General features: G+C 59.3%; 1 protein-coding gene across 2 annotated transcripts in view; it reads right to left on the bottom strand.

Moving 5' to 3' along the window:
• The window catches only part of UNC5B (unc-5 netrin receptor B), an 80,684-nt gene that overhangs the window by 7,655 nt on the left and 56,047 nt on the right, over window positions 1-16,982 (bottom strand). Inside the window, exons 2-13 of one of the 2 annotated variants that reach the window (XM_025434278.3) lie at window positions 13,108-13,332; window positions 9,095-9,238; window positions 8,634-8,737; window positions 7,686-7,866; window positions 6,885-7,052; window positions 5,954-6,118; window positions 5,698-5,730; window positions 3,505-3,699; window positions 2,767-3,156; window positions 2,022-2,109; window positions 965-1,133; window positions 590-823 (exon numbers count right to left, since the gene is read on the bottom strand). In XM_025434278.3, coding sequence (XP_025290063.1) covers window positions 590-823; window positions 965-1,133; window positions 2,022-2,109; window positions 2,767-3,156; window positions 3,505-3,699; window positions 5,698-5,730; window positions 5,954-6,118; window positions 6,885-7,052; window positions 7,686-7,866; window positions 8,634-8,737; window positions 9,095-9,238; window positions 13,108-13,332 — 2,096 coding nt within the window. The remainder of the gene's footprint in view (window positions 1-589; window positions 824-964; window positions 1,134-2,021; window positions 2,110-2,766; window positions 3,157-3,504; window positions 3,700-5,697; window positions 5,731-5,953; window positions 6,119-6,884; window positions 7,053-7,685; window positions 7,867-8,633; window positions 8,738-9,094; window positions 9,239-13,107; window positions 13,333-16,982) is intronic. The other variant, XM_025434279.3, reaches the window with a different exon arrangement.

The raw sequence follows: 16,982 nt of genomic DNA, 5'->3' as shown, positions 1-16,982 counted from the left end.
TCCCAACTGGCCTCTCTGCCTCTTGTCTACCCATTCCCGCAACACAGCTCAGGGGCTTTCAAAACAGCACCTGCCCCTGCCCACTGGATAGATCTCAAATTCCTGAACTCGGCTCCCGGGTCTGTTGGGGAGCTGAGCCCGGCCCATCTCTCCCCCTCACTCACGCACGCACAGCCCCTGCATGCTTTGGCCACACTGGAACGACACGCCGGCCTTCGGGTTAGCCGCTCTGTGGGCTGGGATGCCCTTTGCCCTGCTCCGCCTGGCACCCCTCCTTGGCTTTCAGGGCATAGGTCTAAGGCTAACTGTGCTGTGAAGCCTTCCCAGACCTCCTCCTCCCAGCCCCCTGTCAGTGGGCCCCGTTTCCTCGCCTCTAGCCTGGGGCTCGGTGAGGGCAGAGCTGTGCCTGATTCATCTCCGTGTCTCGAGGGTCTGATGCCATTTCAGTGTTTGAGCGATGAATGAACGATGAATGAGGCTGACGATGGTAGAGGGGTGCCAGGATTCTGGGGTGGGAGATCCCGAAGGTTCCAGACAGCTGGTCAGCCAGGGGCACCAGCGCTGGGTGGTGCCTATGGCTCGGCCTTACCTTCAGGGCCACAGGGGTGTCCTCCAGGCAGTAGACTCTGAGGCTGTACTCCAGGGAGGTGCAGAGGGCAGGGGCGAAGATGGCCAGCTGGAGCCGCTTCACTGCCGAGCGGGAATAGGATTCACCCGTGAACACGTAGGTGCCCAGCTGGTCCAACAGGATGTGGCACGACCTGGCCTCTAGCTGGCAGTAGCAGGGGGTGTTCAGGGTTTCCTCGTCCAGAGTCACCACCTCCTGCAGGGTGACGGCGGGGATGAGGCACGCGGGTCACAAGGCCGTGGAGAGGTCCACCCAGGTTGGGCCTTCTTTCTGTTTCTGAGGCCTCCCAGAGCAGGTTGGGATGGCGGCCCCGGCCCCCCAGTCTTGGCTCCTCACCTCCCAGTGGCCCTGGTGGGCCTGGGTCTTGAGCTGGAAGATCCAGTCGCCGGCGCTGACTTCAGCACAGTGGGGTACTGTGAGGATGACGGGGCGGCACAGCAGGAGGCCCGTGGGCCCACAGGTCACCGAGGGGCTCAGGACTGTCTGGGTCCCTTCTGAAAGCGGGCTGGGGAGACAGCAGAGGGCAGGAGGGAGGCAGTGAGGCGAGGTGGGGAGCTCAGCAAGGGCTGGGGCTGGTGCGGGGCTCCCACCTCTGCCCTGGCTCCTGGGTGGCCAAAGGCGGGTCTCCAGCCCTGGGCTCCCAGAGGTCAGGGGTTAAGGAGAGGCACAAGGATGGCACAGGCCTCAAGATTGTTCTCAGATTTCTGCTGTTTCGCTGCCACGTTCTCGCAGCCATATCTCTGTTCGCATTTTCAAAGGTTCTGTACTCCTGGGATGTTTCTGACAAGGGTTGCTAACTGCCCTCTGGAAAGCTGCTACCCGTCCAGCCTTCCACGGGCACGTCATGGGAGGGCCGAGTTCCCATGCTTTTGTCAATAGGAAGGTTTTATCATTTGAAAACAAATCTGTAAATTCAAGAAGCAAAAAACTCCTCATATCTTCTGGCTGTTTGAATGACTATTTCTTTGACTACAAATTAGGCTGTTTTTTCACAATCTATCGGCCTGTGTATATGTGTGTGTGTGCGTGTGAGGGTGGGTGCATCAGAGACTATGTGTGAATCGCTTGTTCACATCCTCCATTTTTGTAATGAGATGTTCAATTTTTCTTACTGGTCTCTAAAGCCTCTTTACATAGTAAGGATATTAACCTCTTGTCATAAAGTAGCTACTTGGTCAATTGCCTTTCAGTTTTATGATTTGTTGTGCTCGTTTTGTACAGTTTATGTGCGGACATAGTAAGGTCTGTCTGCGCCTTCCTTGAAGGACCCCCTCTGGCCTTAGGATCAGGTGCAGAGTGGGGGACGGTGATATCTGAACCCAGGGCGGACGGGCAGCAGGGAGAGGAAGGGGTGGAGGGCAGCCCACACCGGAACCGGGGTCTCTCTACTCACAGGGTGTTTTCTGCTTTGTTGATAAGGAGGTACATCTCATAGAACTTGCCCTGGGGGATGGCTCCATTGGGCACCAGCAGGCTGACCCCTAGGGGGAGAAGAGGTCAGCAGGGAGGAGCTGGAGGGAGTCTAAGAGCTTAGAATAGGGGGCAGCTGGGGAGCATGGGGTGGCTCCCAGCTTGGGACAGTGTGGGGACAGACACTTCCTAAAATCTGGGTGGTCAACAGCAAGGGCTGGGGAGAGAAGCTCTGGGGAGTAGGTACAAGGACAGCCCAGTCACTTACAGCAGGAGGTTTGTCTGGTAACACAGGGGGCCGCTGGCACTGTGACGGGTTATGGAGATGGGGCAAAGACTCAAAGTTGGAAGGTCCCAGTGCCAGCTGTAGCCTTCAATCAGTGTGACTCTGGGAAACGATCAACTGATGGCTTTGCAACCCGAGATGGGCAGCCTTGCCTTCCCAGCAGTGCTCTGTGGGTCTGCTGAATTTCAAAGAGGTACTCTCTCCCACTTAACAGATGAGGTTTACTGGGAGGCTGGCCCAGAGTTCCCCTGCCTTGGAGAGGCAGAGAAAGGCCTAGACCCTAAGACTTCTATTTTATAGTCCCTTCTTCCTCCTGGGCCCTGTGTTTTCCATCTGAGAAATGGGATCAGGGAAGTCCTATCTTCTGCTGGTAGAGGGGTGCTGGGATGCCCAGAAGGCCATGCTGAGGCCATGCTGACAGGCCAGCAGAGCGGGAGCCCACCTGTGCCGGGGATGCTGAGTCTCCCACCCAGGCAGCCAAAGGTGCCGCTGACGCTGCTCCCCGGGTCACGGGGCAGGCCCAGGAGCTGCTGGGAGCCGAGGCTGGCACTGCGCAGGTGCAGCAAGTGGGCATCCCGGGTGAAATCGCCAGAGTACGTGCCAGGCGGCACAACCCCCAGCAGGTCGGCCCCATCTGGCAGGCCTGGCCCAGAGCCGGTGGTGCCGGAGTTGTAGACCTTGATCTTGAGACTGGGCAAGGGGTCCAGCAGGGGGGAGTTGGTCATGGGGATCTTGTCCGCAGAGTCCTGCAGGGCATACACGGGCCCGCGGTAGATGCCAGCACTGGCCGTGAGGTCCGGAGGCACAGACGGGTGCAGGAGCTGTGGGTTGTCTGCAGGGGTTGGGGCTATGGTTAGACCCAGCTGTGCCTCGCTGGCCCACTCCTGTCCTCTGCTCCTGCTGGGGACCCTTCTGTTGCAAAATCCCACCCAAATGTTCAGCTGCTAAAGGCTCAGTTACCGTCGCTGCAGGAAGCTTTGGGGACTCACCACCCGGCTACCCCTTCCCTTCTCTGGGTCTGTTTGACCTACACTCATGCAGTCATCTGTGGAGCAAAGTCTAGAAAAACCTTGGAAGGGAGCAGGAACCCATGCTCTAGTCTGGCTGCTCTGGCCAGCTGCCGTGCCCCTCTGGGTGCCCCTGCCTGCATCCGTCACCCCAGGTATTCCCAGGTCCTTACTGGGCCTCGCAGTCTTGAAGTTGACGGGGTGGAAGCCGCCAGTGAGGGCAGCGGATGAGTCGGTGATGTCCGTGTCGAAGTCCCGGCAGTTGCGGCGGTACACCACCACCCCCACCACCATGAGGACGCCCACGACGACGAAGATGGACACCACGAGGCCCGCGTACAGAGCCACATCCCCCGAGGCCTCCAGAACTGCGGGCACAGGAGGGCTGTGTGAGGGGCAGGGGCAGAGACCTGGGGCAGAGAGACCTGGGGTAGAGACCCAAGTCTGGGGGCAGATACACAAATCCCAGGGTAGAGACCCACATCTGGGGGCAGAGACCCAGGTCCCAAGGCAGAGACCCAAGGTTGGGGGCAGAGACTCAGGTCCTGGGGTAGAGGCCCAAGTCTGGGGGCAGAGACTCAGATCCCAGGGCAGAGACCCAGGTCCCCAGATAGAGATCCTAGTCTGGGGACAGAGACCCAGGTCCCGGGGCAGACCTGCACTATGCTAGCTCCTGGTCTGAGCCCTGCCACAACTGGCTGGGACCTCAGACAAGCCTGAACTGCTCTGTGCATCAGTCTCTACAAGTAAAAGGGTCTCAAATCCCCTGTCCTGCTTCCCTCTCGGCGCAGGAGGAGAGGCAAAATGACTTGTGGTCAGTCCCAACAGTGAATTCATTGCTCACTGCTGAGAAAGAGACAAGGGCTGCAGCTCAGTTTGTCCTGTCCCAGCCAGGATGTAAGCTCAGGGCCCCGTCGCAGCCTGCAGCACATCCCAGGGCCTGAGGTCCCCGCTCCCAGGACTCTCTGCAAGCGGCCATCCTGAGCTCAACTCGCATCCTATGCTGAGGGTGGGGGGTGGAGGCAGAGGGGGAGCAGGAGGAGAGAATGAGATGCAGGCGATGGGGTGGAGAGAAGGTGAACAGGTGGGGGGAGGAAGGGGCTCAGGGAGGCCACCCACCGCTACACGTCCCTCCCCCCGGCAGGCTGCTACACAGCTGCAAAGAGCTCTACAGGGGCCAGGCAGGAACGAGTCATGGTCACCAGGCAGCGTCCACGGCGGCGCCGTCCAACCGCACTTTCCGCAATGATGCACGTTCTATGTCTGTGTGGTCCCATGACAGCCACCAGCTGCTTGTGGCTCATGAACAACTAAAGTGTGGCCAGAGGCACTGAGGAACTAGTCTACACAAGCGTATTTAATTTTAACTGACTTAACTAGAAGTCGAAAGAGCCGCAGGTGGCCAGCGGCCACCACGCTGGACAGCCCACGGCCAGAGCCAAGATGCCTGCTCTTCCCTCTTGCTTGTTCTGGGAGCTCCAGGAAGCAAATTCCAGTCTCCCCTCCTGCTTTCCTTGCCTGGACCCTCCCAAGCCCACCTCCCTGGTGTCTGCCCATTTTTGTCACCTTCTCGGGCCCCATCTCTCCCCAGAGGCCCTCATTCTTGGGCTCCCCAGAGGATCCCAGCACCCAGGGGGAGGGGTGGGAGGCTGCCACAGGAGGCCCTCGGGGCTTGGCTCTGCCTCCTGATGGTCTCCCTGACGACTGGGGGGGTCACCAGCCCACCCCTCCCCAACCCCCGCTCCGTGAGCTGGGCCCAGGGCCTCACTGCTTGATTTTTATGATTCTGAATTATTTGGAAATTATGGTTTCATTACCACAGGTCAACCTGCCTAAGCAGCTTTACTGCTCTGGTGCTGCTACGGCACAGCCTGGGGGAGTCGGTGGACCAGTCCCTTGGGGCTGACGCTGGGCCGTGGGTTTCCTGGAGAACCTAGTCCTACTGTTGGGGGTACAGTAAGGGGCACCGGGACGGGTGGGTGTGGGCCTGTGTGCTGGCTCTGTCGCAGAGAGGAAGGCTGAGGGCACAAGGCTAAGAGCACCAGCTTTGGCCATATAACTATTTAGGTTCAAATCTGGCTGGATCCTCGAGTAAGTCCCCTCCTCACTCTGAGACTCAGCTTCTCCTATAATGGGAGGGTCGGGATGGTGCCCTTCCTGTCAGCTGCGGGCCCGCCAGTCTGCGCGGGATGGAGGCCATGACGTGTGCGGTACTGGGGGCTGGGGACCCCATGGAGGGCTGGTGAGGGGGCACCTTCAAGTCTCCCTGTCCCCCACCCTGCCCTGCACCCCACACCCTGGAAAAGCCAGCCAAGGAGAACCAAGGATCCCCAGAGGAAAGAGGACAGCCATGAAATGGGACTTACGGTGGCTTTTGGGGTCACTTAGAGTTTTCTTATCTGTCGAGGGAAATAAAGGGAAAGACAATGACATGGGTGGCAGAGAAAGGATGGTGAAGGTGACAGGAAATGCGCAGATGAGATGATGCATGGGGCAGGTGGGCAGAGGCCCCAGGGGCTACTCTACTGCAGCCGGCACCTGAGGCCTGGGGCTGGCTGGGGGCAGGGGGGTCCTCATCCGGCTCAAGCCCCCACCCCAGGGCCCGCTGTCCCAAGGACTCACTCTGCACGCACAGCCCGTCCGTGCAGTTCTTGGAGTCGAGCAGGGTCCCGCTGCAGTCTCGGCCTCCGTTCTGGGGCGGAGGCGCCATGCACTCGCGGCTGCGCCAGTGGGCACACTCGGTGCTGCAGGCTGACCACTTGCTCCACTCTGTCCACGCTCCATCGACTGCAGGAGCACCGCACCCAGCACGTGGGAACACAGGCACGCACCGTTACGTATGCAGAGCACAGCAGTGCACACACCCCCACGCACCCACGCACGCACGATGGCGGGAGAGGAACCGACGACACACAAGCCACGTGGAGAGACCCACCCCCAGCCACACCGCCCTGTGCCAGCACAGTCAGGGGCACCAAGGGGGCACACACAACACAGATACACACCTAAGGTCACTCACACAGCTAGAGCCAGTGCACTCACGCAGACTCAAACCCAGAGCAAACACACCACGTTGTTCACATAAAACCAGAAGAGACGGGACAAAACCATACATTCAAGGACCCACAGACAGGGACGCACAGGGTGAGACAAAGATGAGAGGAGACCAGGGGACATTTGTGGGATTCGGGGTGGTGGTCAAGATGTGTCTACATTAAGGGCAGGAGCATAGGCTCCTCTGACCCCTCGGTGGCGCTGGGACCCTGGCCCTGGGGCCTGACACTGAGAACCCTCAGCCCGGAGGACAGAAGAGCCCCCCTAGACTGAGGCTCAGAGCCCCCGTCTCTGTCTCTCCCATGGCCGGGCACAGAATGAGAGGCCAGAGGCTGCACCATCCTGTCCGGCCCGCTCAGCTGGCCATGGGCCCCAGGACAGCACCTTCCGCTCCCCACGATATGGGGAGAGTGGCCACCCTGAGTGCGGGGTACCCCCAGGGCCGGGGCCCGGGGTGGGACCGGGTGTGGGTAGGATGCCAGCTGGCCCGTGGCCTTACCTGGGCACACGGTGGTGCAGGCGGTCTTTTGGAAGGCCTGGCCCTCACAGAAGGCGCCTCCGTTGAGCGGGGCCGGGTTGGTGCAGGTCCGGGTGCGCTTTTGCCAGCCACGGCCGCAGCGGTTGGAGCAGGGCGTCCACTCGGCCCAGCTGGACCAGCCCCCGTTCACTGCAAGGGCAGCGGGTGTCACCCGCTTGGCCCAGCTCTGTGACCCGTGCCCCCGCCCCCATCTCCAGAGTGACACAGCCCTTCTGCTGAGGCCTGGCCTTTCCTAACTGGACCCCTCCTGTCGTGGCGCCGGGGACTCAGTGACTAGCAGCCAGATCGGGACTGCAACCGCCAGCACCAGAGGGGACCAGGGAGGTCAGGGCCTATTCCAGCTCTCATGGTACAATGGTGAACGGAGGTCCAGAGAGGGCTGACACTTACCTAAGGCCGCCCGGTAATGGAGGACCTGGGGCTGGAACCCGACATAGGGTTCTTTCTAGCACACTCGAGGCATCTCAGCTATAGCTCTGGCCCTCCCACCCAAGAGAACAGAAGGAATAGCCCACAGGCCCAGGCAGCGGTTCCTCACTCTGCTGGGACACTAGGCCCCGTTCCAACCCCAAACCCATGAGTGCACACTTGACTGCTAGCTTTGCCGTGTGATCTTGGGGAAGGCACCTCCCCTCTCTGGGCCCATCCTCCCACCTGTCCTCCAGGGTCCTGCTGGCCTCCTGGGCAGGACGCGGTGAGGCAGGCATGTGGCCTCGGCCCTCCCACTCCCCTGGCCAGGCTGTCCCCACGTGGGGCCCGTACCATAGACAGTGACCGTGGCAGTGGTACTTCGGCGCTTGGCGACAATGTTCTTGGCCACACAGGTGTAGTTGGCTGTATCTGACAGGCGGGCCTGGCGGATGATGAGGTTGTGGTCGATGGTGAGCAGGAAGTTGGTGTCCTGGGTGGGGTCGATGATGTCCTCGTTCTTTAGCCACTCCACCTGCAGGAGCGCGGTTGGGGGGGCGTGAGCGCCCAGCACCTATTCACCTGCATCCGGGCAGGGGCCTGCTCTGGAGGGGAGAGGCGGCCCGGCCGTAAACAGGACAGGGGTTCTATCCACATCCACACACGGTGGTGACACAGTGAGGCAACACCTTCATGAGCCAGGCACTGCGCTGGGCTCCACAGAACCCAGGGGTTGTGACGACCACCCACCAGCTGGACGGTCCCAGAAAGGGACTTACACCAGCCTCGGTTTCATCAACCGTAGAGCAGAATTTCTTAGCATCTACACCACGGGCTGTTTCAAGCATGAAACAAGTGAGTGTGGAAAGTGTGAACAGTACTCTCCATAAGTACAATAAGCATTAGCTAGTACTGCGGGCCTTCACCGAGAGGCAAAGGCCACGTGGGGGGCATCCAGGCTCGGACACGCACATTCCGAGACACTTTGGCATCCATAAAGCTGAGACTTTGGCTTCGGCGGGGGGGGGGGGAGGAGGATCTGGCCACAGGCACTTCCCTTGCAAGAGACTGAGCCTGGGGTGCGCCCAAGCAGCCCCTCAGGGATCTGGCCCCGCTCGGCCCCATGCCTCCGGGTTCTGCCTCTGGAGGCCCCAGCCGGGGTCTAGCGCATGCTGAGTTCTGCAGAGGTGCTAGCTCCCTTCTCGGGCTCCAGCCTCGATAATTCCCATCTACAAAATGGGGCGAGCTCTGGGAGGCTGGCGGTAGATACCCCGCCTGGCTATTCCCCTCATCCTTGCTCACCTCAGCCACAGGCACCCCCTCTGGTGGGCGACATTGCAGAAGAACCTCCTGGTCCAGGGGCACTTCCTTGCCCAGAGGCTCCTGATCGAAGTTCTTGCGCAGGTCTGGAGAAGGAAGAGGGGTCCCCGGGCACAATTAGGCGGAACAGAAGCCCGAAGCGCCCGGCTGCAGCCACTAGGTGGCAGTGCGCACCAAGGGAATGGGCTCTCCCCGGGGTCGGGACTATAGGATGGCGAGGAAGCGGGCAGCTCCCTTACACCCAAGTAGGTGAAAGGGGCCCTTAGGAATCCTGTGGCCTGAGCTGGCCCAGGTCTGGGTCTAGGAGGCCTCTCTGAGCGGGCACCCATGTGCCCTGATGTCGCTGCGGATGCCCCCCCACAGATGGGGGGTTTTCTCTGCAGGATGCACCAGCCGGGGAAGGGGCCCCCGGGGAGTGGGGTGGGGGTGTCGGGACGGCGTACATGCGATGCGGACATAGGCCCGGCGACTCTTGGTGGTGCCCGCGGAGCTCCAGGCCACGCACTGGCACCAGTAGTCCTCCAGCCCGAACAGCTCCTCCACCTGCTGCCGTGACACCTCGATCTGTACCTCCCGTACCCGCAGGCCTGAGAGGAGGAGACAGGCGTCAGGAGGGCGCAGGGCGGTGGAGGTGAAGCGCAGGGCATGGCACCGTGACCTCTGCCTCTCTTCTGCCAATGCCTCCCGTTTCCATCTATTTCCTCATCCCTTCTGCCTCCTTCCGGCCCCGAGCCGCCGCGGCCACTCACCCCGAGATGGCCACAGAGGGCGCGAGCCTCCACCCCGTGCGATGCACTTCCTGCCCTAAAGCCAGTGTGTGCTCCTCAAGATGCACAAATGCCAGGTCCTTCCCCTGGTTGTGCCCTCAGTCTTCACAACATAAAGGCCTAGATCCTCCACGTGGCCTTTGTCGTCTATCCACGACAACCTCACTGGGCATCTCCCCCACCCTACCCGACCCCACCCCACCTCCAGCCACAGGGCCTTTGCATATCCAGTTCCCTGCCTGAACACCCTTTCCTCTCTGTGCCCCCTGGACTCCTAGTCCCTATTGGCTTTGGGCTGGGCCTCGCTTCCAGAGGGGTGGCCCCCCTGACCCTGGCCCACCCCCCACCCACTCTCAAAGTGCCCCGCTGAGCACTGGGCTATGCAGTGATCATTCCTGCCCAGCCTGGTTTCCCCACGGCACTGACCACTATCTGGAACTCTGTCACCTATCGCTGTGGTGGTGTGTTAATGATGTATTTCCTGTAGGGGAATAAAGAGGGCTTTGCCCTGTTTACTGCTGTGGCCCAGGACCTGGCACAGACGAGGTGTTCCACAAATACGTGAAGGAAGAGAGCGTGTGGCATCTCTCTGGTTAGGAGCTGGAGCTGGTGGGAGGCCCCTCTTCTGGGGAGCCCCCCATCTCTCAACAGCTCCCTGCCAGGGCCTGGAGGCCTCACTGGATAACTGGTTCCACCAGCTACCCAGAGAGGATCAACCACTCTTCTGCTAATCCTCAACAAAGCTCTTTATGCTCAGAAAAGGAGTGAACCCCCTTGGATTAGGATGCCCACCCAAAGCTCTTCCCCAAAGCCTGTGGGAGGACTGCGAGGCCTCCTCCTCCAGGAAGCCCTTCCTGACTACCCTGGTTTCAGAATTCTTAAAGCTGCTCCGCCCTACCGTGTATCCCCAGCTCATCCTCTCATGCTTACACGTGGGTTCTGATAAGCCCCTTGAGGGCAGGATGGTCAACTGTACCCTCTGTGGTACTGTGGCATGGTGGGCACACAGTAGGTGTAGGGTTGGATGGTTTGGCAACTCTTGGCCCCAACCTTACTCCCCAGCCATGTGACCTTCACTAAGTTACTCAGCCTCTCTGAGCCTCAGTTGCCTCATCACAGTTAGACACTCAGGGTAAACTCTGAAGCACGACGATTACTCTGCCACGGCTGAACACAAATCTACTCTGGAAGGTCATTTGGATCCCGTCCAGCTCCTTCCTCCCATGTGAGGAAACAGAGGCTCAGAGAGGGTCGTGGGGCAGGCCGCAAGTCCTACCTCAAGATGCCAGCTGAGCTGAGATCAGCTATCTGGGGTCTTGCCCTGGTCAGAGCTCTATCCCCAAATGCATGACCTCTTTGGACCTCTCCTAGTGAAGTCCGTGGCCTTAACTGTCCTGGATCATGGGGTAGGATGGCCTTTGCACTGGGAGCCCAGACAGTGAGGAAAACCTCCTCCTGGTGGCCCGGGATCTAAATGGGAGGAAGCTGGGGGTTTGCCACTGGGGAGCACCAGGAGGGAAGAGGCTGCTTCTTGGGGGAGTGGCTTGACAAGCAATGTTGTGTGACCCGGGGCAGCACAGCCAGGACCCCTGCCCCTTATTCATCAGGCTGTGAAACTGGAATGGGGTCCCTCCTAAGGGGGTCATCCTATCCAGAAGCCCCAACAGCCCGACAGAGAAACCAGCACCCAGTGGGGCTCAACCCCTTGGTGACGGTCACCAGCAGACAGAGAGGAGACCGGGACCTTCCATCTCCCAGACCTGGGCCCCAGCGCCAGGTGTCCCCCTCCGGCACAGCGGCCAAGTGGCAGGTGGCGCCTGAGCCAGGACACCCAGGATTGGGCCACTTGCCCCGACCTGGCATGAGCTGGTGGGTGGGCTCGTCTTGCCTCTTCTGGCCCACAGCTGTCATCCTCTGTTCTCCCGGGCCCAGAGAGCGCCAGGGCAGGGAGCAGCAGGCTGAGGTGGAACCAGCCACACTGCTGCCAAGGGAGTGCCCACAGGACCACTGTCTATTCTTTGTAGCTAATGGGGACTAGAGTGCCCCAATTTCTGGGGCTGGCAGGGCTTGTGTGCCTAGTAGCAGGGGAGTAGGAGCCATGCTGTTACTATTACTAGTAATTGCAGGGTTTGCGAGAGACCCCAGCAGGGTACACCATCCCTTTGCTCTGTCTGGACCCCCACGACTGACCCCTGATATAGGCCGGTGGGGCCCAGGGGGATGGAGAAATAAGGACAGGCTTCAAGAGGAAAGAGGCGAAGGAAAAAACCAGAAAGAGGATGGAAGACAGGGGGTTTACTGAGTGCCTGCTTGGTCCTGGCACTATGCTCAACATTGTACAGACACCACCTTGTTCCATTCCCACCAGCACCTTCCGTTACCATCCCAGTTTACAAAGAGAGGAAGTGGGGCTCAGAGAGGGTGAGTGACTTCCCAGAGTCACACAGCCAGAGAATGGGGGCAGTGAGGGTATGTTTCTTTTATTTTTCTCTTTAAAAAAAAGGGGGGGGGGATTTTTAAATTTTTAGAGTTTGGGCAGGCAGGAGACTCCACATCTATTTATTTTTAATTTTGGCAAAATCTTATATAACCTAAAACTTACCATTTTAATATCTACCGTTGAGTGGCATTAAGTACATTTTGGGGTATGGTGTTAAGCCTGGATGTTTCTGAAATCTGCTAGCTTTTCAAAGAAAAATTAAAGTTGCAAGGAGGGAGAAGGGAGAGGGCGTGAGGAGAGCATGTTGGGGGGAAGCAGAGAGACATATAAAAAGAGAGAGAGACAGGGGTGAGAAGGGACAGGTGGGAAAGACAGAAGGAAACAAGAAAAGGCTGAAAAAGGAGGAACAGGACGAGGCAAGAGGTAGTAGCAGCAGAACCAAAGCTGAGGCGGGCTGTGGGGTGAGGGGCCCTCGGAGCTGGGGCCTGGCTAGGGCTGCCCGACATTGGCCACCTGCAGGTCACCAGCAGCAGGCGGCTCCGTCCCAGCCTGAGTCCTGGAAAGGACCCCCTGAGGGACCTGGGGACAGATAAGCCTCCACCTGGCCTCGGGGGCACGGCTGTGGGGGGGTGCCCGGGACCCCACATGCACCCTACTCTCAGCATCTGGGCTCTGTCCCAGCACCACCTCTATGGTTATTTCCATAATAATACCAACCTCGGGCTTTAAAAGGAAAACAGCTGACGTCTATGAAGGAGACGCAGCATTCTTACAAAGGGGAACAGACTCACTTCCCACAAACATGAATGATGGTCTAGGATTTGGGGTACGTGCAGGGCTGGGGGGTGGGGGGAGCCGAGGGCAGTTCCTCTTTGTCACACAGGGAGCGTAGCAGGGGCTGAGGTGTGCATGCGTGTGTGCCTGTAAGAACCCAGCCCTGCCCCAGACTGCTCCCTGATGTAGGAGGGAGATGGAGAGAAACCAGAAATGGCAATGAGCACTCGGCAAGGATTCGGGGCTCTTGCATTTGGTGAACCAAAGTCAGACTGGGACATGTGGTCAACCACTGGGGAGATCCTGATCCAGGATGAATCCCAGAGGGGAAACTGAGGCCCAGGGGGCTGCCATGGCCGAGTGAGGTCCCACACGGAGCCCAGAGTGGAGCCAGGCCCAGGACGCAGTGTCCCTGGCACCCCCCGGGGCCTGCCCTAGTGTCCTGGGGGTGACCAAACCAGGGAGGCAGGCTCACCAGTGGCCTCATCCAGGCCCTCCTGCGTGATGTGGTCATTCTGGCTGACCCACTCGCCGTTGCACTTGAAGTAGATCTGTGTGGCAGGGAAGGCGCGGCAGCGCAGCTCCACGGGCTTGTTCTTCACGATGTAGGCGTCCTGGGGCTCCTGGAGGAAGTGGGGCAGGGGCTCGGCCGGCGCCGACGGGAAGGAGTCAGGGAGCACCTCGCTGCCAGAATCAGTGCCTGCAGAGGGAGGGTAGGCTTCGTGAGGCTGCAGGCTAGGAGGAGGGGTGGGCAGCTGGACGCCAGGGAGGACGGCGCTGTGACCTGGGCAAGGTCTGGCACTCCTGGGGGCCTCGGTTTCCCCAGCCCACCCAGCTTTTAAGAGTTTGTGCTTTGGAGCCAGTCCTAGCTCTATAATGCTGGGTGATTCTTTACAGACAGATGTCAGAGTGGCCTGGAGAGCTGAAGTGACCCGTCTGGGTGAGGAGCTCTCCCCAGTGTCCCCTGCACTGGACCTACTGAGTCTACCCTCCAGTTGCTGACAGTGATGCCCCCAACCATGAAGGGCTGGAATGGGGCTGAGGCCGGAGCACAAAGCAGGCCAGCTCTGCCCTGAAGCCACAGCTGCCCTTTGCAGCCCCAGCTGATGGAAGTGGGGAGATGAGCCAGGACCCGTAGAGGCAGTAAGGTGGGGTGATGTGAGATGGCTGCACCGGGCCTGGATTCCTTGATGCCTGGCCCTCCAACAGGGCCTCCTCCTCCAGAAAACCCAAGGCAGGCGCAGCATAAAGGGGGAAACCACCTCCCCAGCCGTGTCTCTGCCCCACGCCTTAGCCTTTCCCACCTCGGCCAAACCCACATCCTCCACCCTGACAACAGACAAGGAAACTGCAGAGCCTGGGGTCTCAACAACGTCCTCCCCAACCAGGGGCCAAATGGGAACCCTGGTCCGCCTGCCCCCCTGGAAAGAGCAGAGCCTCAGGAGGTGAGACAAACAGGAAGGGAGAGGGGCCTGGCCTCTTCCAGCGCCGGGAGGGAGGGAAACTAGGCCAGGCCAGCCTATTGGTCCACTGTCCACTTAGGAAAATTGACTTTCCAACACGAAGCGTCAGTCAGGTGGCTGGGACAAGCGGTGGGGGGGCCTGTCCTCCTCTGCGAAGCTCCAGAGGGAATGAATCCAATTGCAGGGTGTGCATCTGCCCGCCCCTCACTGCCAGCTGTGGCCTGTCACTGTTCCAGCACTCCAGTCCCTCAAGAGGGGTGGGGTCCCAGGAGGTCACGATGGGACACGCTCGGCCCTAGGGAGCTCCCGATGTACAAAGGGGGCAAGGGGACACTCCGTTCTCCAAGAGCAGAATGAACAAAGTGTGCCTGGCATGCCAAGCTGTGCCATCCCTTTGGGGACCCTGGAGCTCCTGCTAAGGGTGGGGGTGGGGGGCTGCAGGGGCTCTGAGAGCATGCACAGGCTGTCGCTGGCTCTGGATGCTGGGTCGCAGGTAGGCTGCCTGTGTGCGACCTGCAGGAGTGAAGGGGAAGCCAGCCAGAAGGTGTCAATCCAGCTCCATCTAGCACATTCTGTGTGGTCCTAGGACAGCCCTTTAACTCCGAGCTTGTTACTTTGTCTCTGAAGGTGGCAGGGAGGTAAACACCCTCCCCCAGGCTGTTTTGAGGACCACATGAGCTAGACAAGCAAGGGTGCCCAGGAGGGGCCTAGCACATAGCAGGTGCAAGTTGTGGCATGAAAATGGCAACAAACACTTGCCTCACATTAGGTGCTCTGTTTTTAGTACTTTACACAGCTAACTTACCTAACTCTTGGAACAGCCTTATAAGGTATTTATGCAAGTCTTCAGTTTACATGGGGGAAAACTGAGGCTCAGAGAGGCTAAAAAACTTGTTCTAAGGGCACAGAGCTAGCAAGAGACAGAGCCAAGGTCTGAACCCAATAAACAGATTCCAGCGTCTGGGATGCCACCCAGGACCCCACACTGCATGTCACTGGAGTAGCTCCATAACATGGTGAGTGTCCCTGCATCTGAGAATCCTAATAGATCCTGACACCAGCCAGGACCCTACAACTCTAAGAGCTGTTTCACCGAGGCTTGTGGGCAGCTACACTGGGAATAGCACTGAGGATTCCAGAGCTTCTCCACACCCACATCCTTCAGCCAGGCAGGGAGACACCTTCTTTGGAGGTTAGAAGACTGGCCACCCTGAGGGTCTGAGAGCTTGGGCAGCTGATGGCAAGATGAAACAGCGCCCGGGGAACTGGGCACTGGGTCTCCCAGTGGCATGTGGGCAACAGAGCACCGGCAAGGCTCCGTGCCCACCCCGCACTGCCAGCACCCTGCTTCAGTCTCAGGCCTGGGGAGACTGCAGCCCTTACTGACCTCAGGCACCTCATCTGTGAAATGAGGGGGAACCAGGCCTCCCCCTGGGGGGGGTAGCAGCCCCAGAGAAGGTGTGTGGGAGCCTGTGGGTCCAGGTGCCTTCTACCTCTACCTTCTAACGTGCAGCCCCCAGGTGATGGCTGCCCTGGCTCTCTGCGGCACTGCAGGCTGTATTTATGACTTTGTTTTATAACCCTAATGTGGCTCATTTATAAAGCAGGCGCAGACGCGGCTGAGCAAAGTAAACATTAGACATCCATTAGTGCAGTAGGCCCGGGTCTGGCGGCCCCCGGCCCTGCCCTCCCTGCCCCAGCCCTCCTCTCCACCCTGGCACGAAGCTTCCTCTCTGGCCTTGGCAGGACTGCGGCCGGGCATCCTCACGGGTGCCTCTCTAGCACAGCAGTGCAGGGGGGGTGGCTCTTGATGTAGCCACTGTCCCTTTGCAGCGTCCCCACCCCCCAAGGCAGGCATGCTGGATTCAGATGCTGCTGGGAGCCAAGAAGGATCAGGTCTGACCTGAGACTCCCTCCGCAGGCGGGCCACGGGCAGACTAGATGCTTGCCAGGCGTGGAGTAGGTGCTCAGTGAATGCAAATTAAATAAAAGTGGGGCGGGGCAGTCCTGGTGAACAGCTAGGCTGGACACCTCTCCTCCTCCTTGGCCCTGCCTTGGGCCCTCGTGGCCCAGGGAGACTCCACAGGCGTCCCGGCTGAGGGTGGCCTGAGCCTGTCCTGCAGGGGCCAGCCTGGAGGAAGAAGAGTGATGGAGTTTCAGGGTCCCCGGGGCCTTCCTCTGCCTCATGCTTTCCTACGAACTCACTGGGTCCCGCAACAACCCACACAGAGCTTCCAAAATGTCTTTGGTCTTTAGTGTCTTGGTTAATTTTTACCCCAAGGCCAAGAGAAGTTCCTAGTGGTTCTGTTTATTAGTTAGATCCAAACAGCTTGTGTGCCTGTGTCTGTGTGCGCGCTAACAACCTGGTAGCCATCTGAAAAAACAACACCCATAAGTTGAAAGAAAAAATAAGATTTGTATTCCACTCCTAAACAGCCACAGCGACTAGCGATGGGAATGTGCTTGCCGCTTGCACACGGCACAACTTCTCAGGTCTTGCAATCAGACTGGACCCCCGCCCCTGCCACCCATCGTCTGTCTGAGTCCTTCCAAATGCTCACCTCCCACCTTTGCAGAGAGAGGACGGCGTGTGAAGGGAAAAAGCAGGGGTATCATGTGATTTTTTTCGATTTTGAAATCGAAAGCTATCCTGAGCTAACAGCTGTGGTGGTGTCTGGCAGCTGTTCAGGACGGCTGTCTTTCCTCCAGATGAATTAACTTCCCACAGCACCCCTGGGAACGTGTGCAGCACCCTGGGGTGCTTTGGCACACCGTTTGGGAACCACAGCCCTATGCGGTAGGTATTCTCATTACGCTCCTCTTACAGATGAGGAAATGGAGCCCAAGAGAGATGAAGTAACCGGCACGGGGCTATGCAGCTAGGAAG

Source organism: Canis lupus, chromosome 4 (assembly GCF_003254725.2).
Source record: "Canis lupus dingo isolate Sandy chromosome 4, ASM325472v2, whole genome shotgun sequence".
Classification (NCBI taxonomy): Eukaryota; Metazoa; Chordata; class Mammalia; order Carnivora; family Canidae; genus Canis; species Canis lupus.
This window is presented reverse-complemented; position numbering and strand designations above follow the sequence as displayed.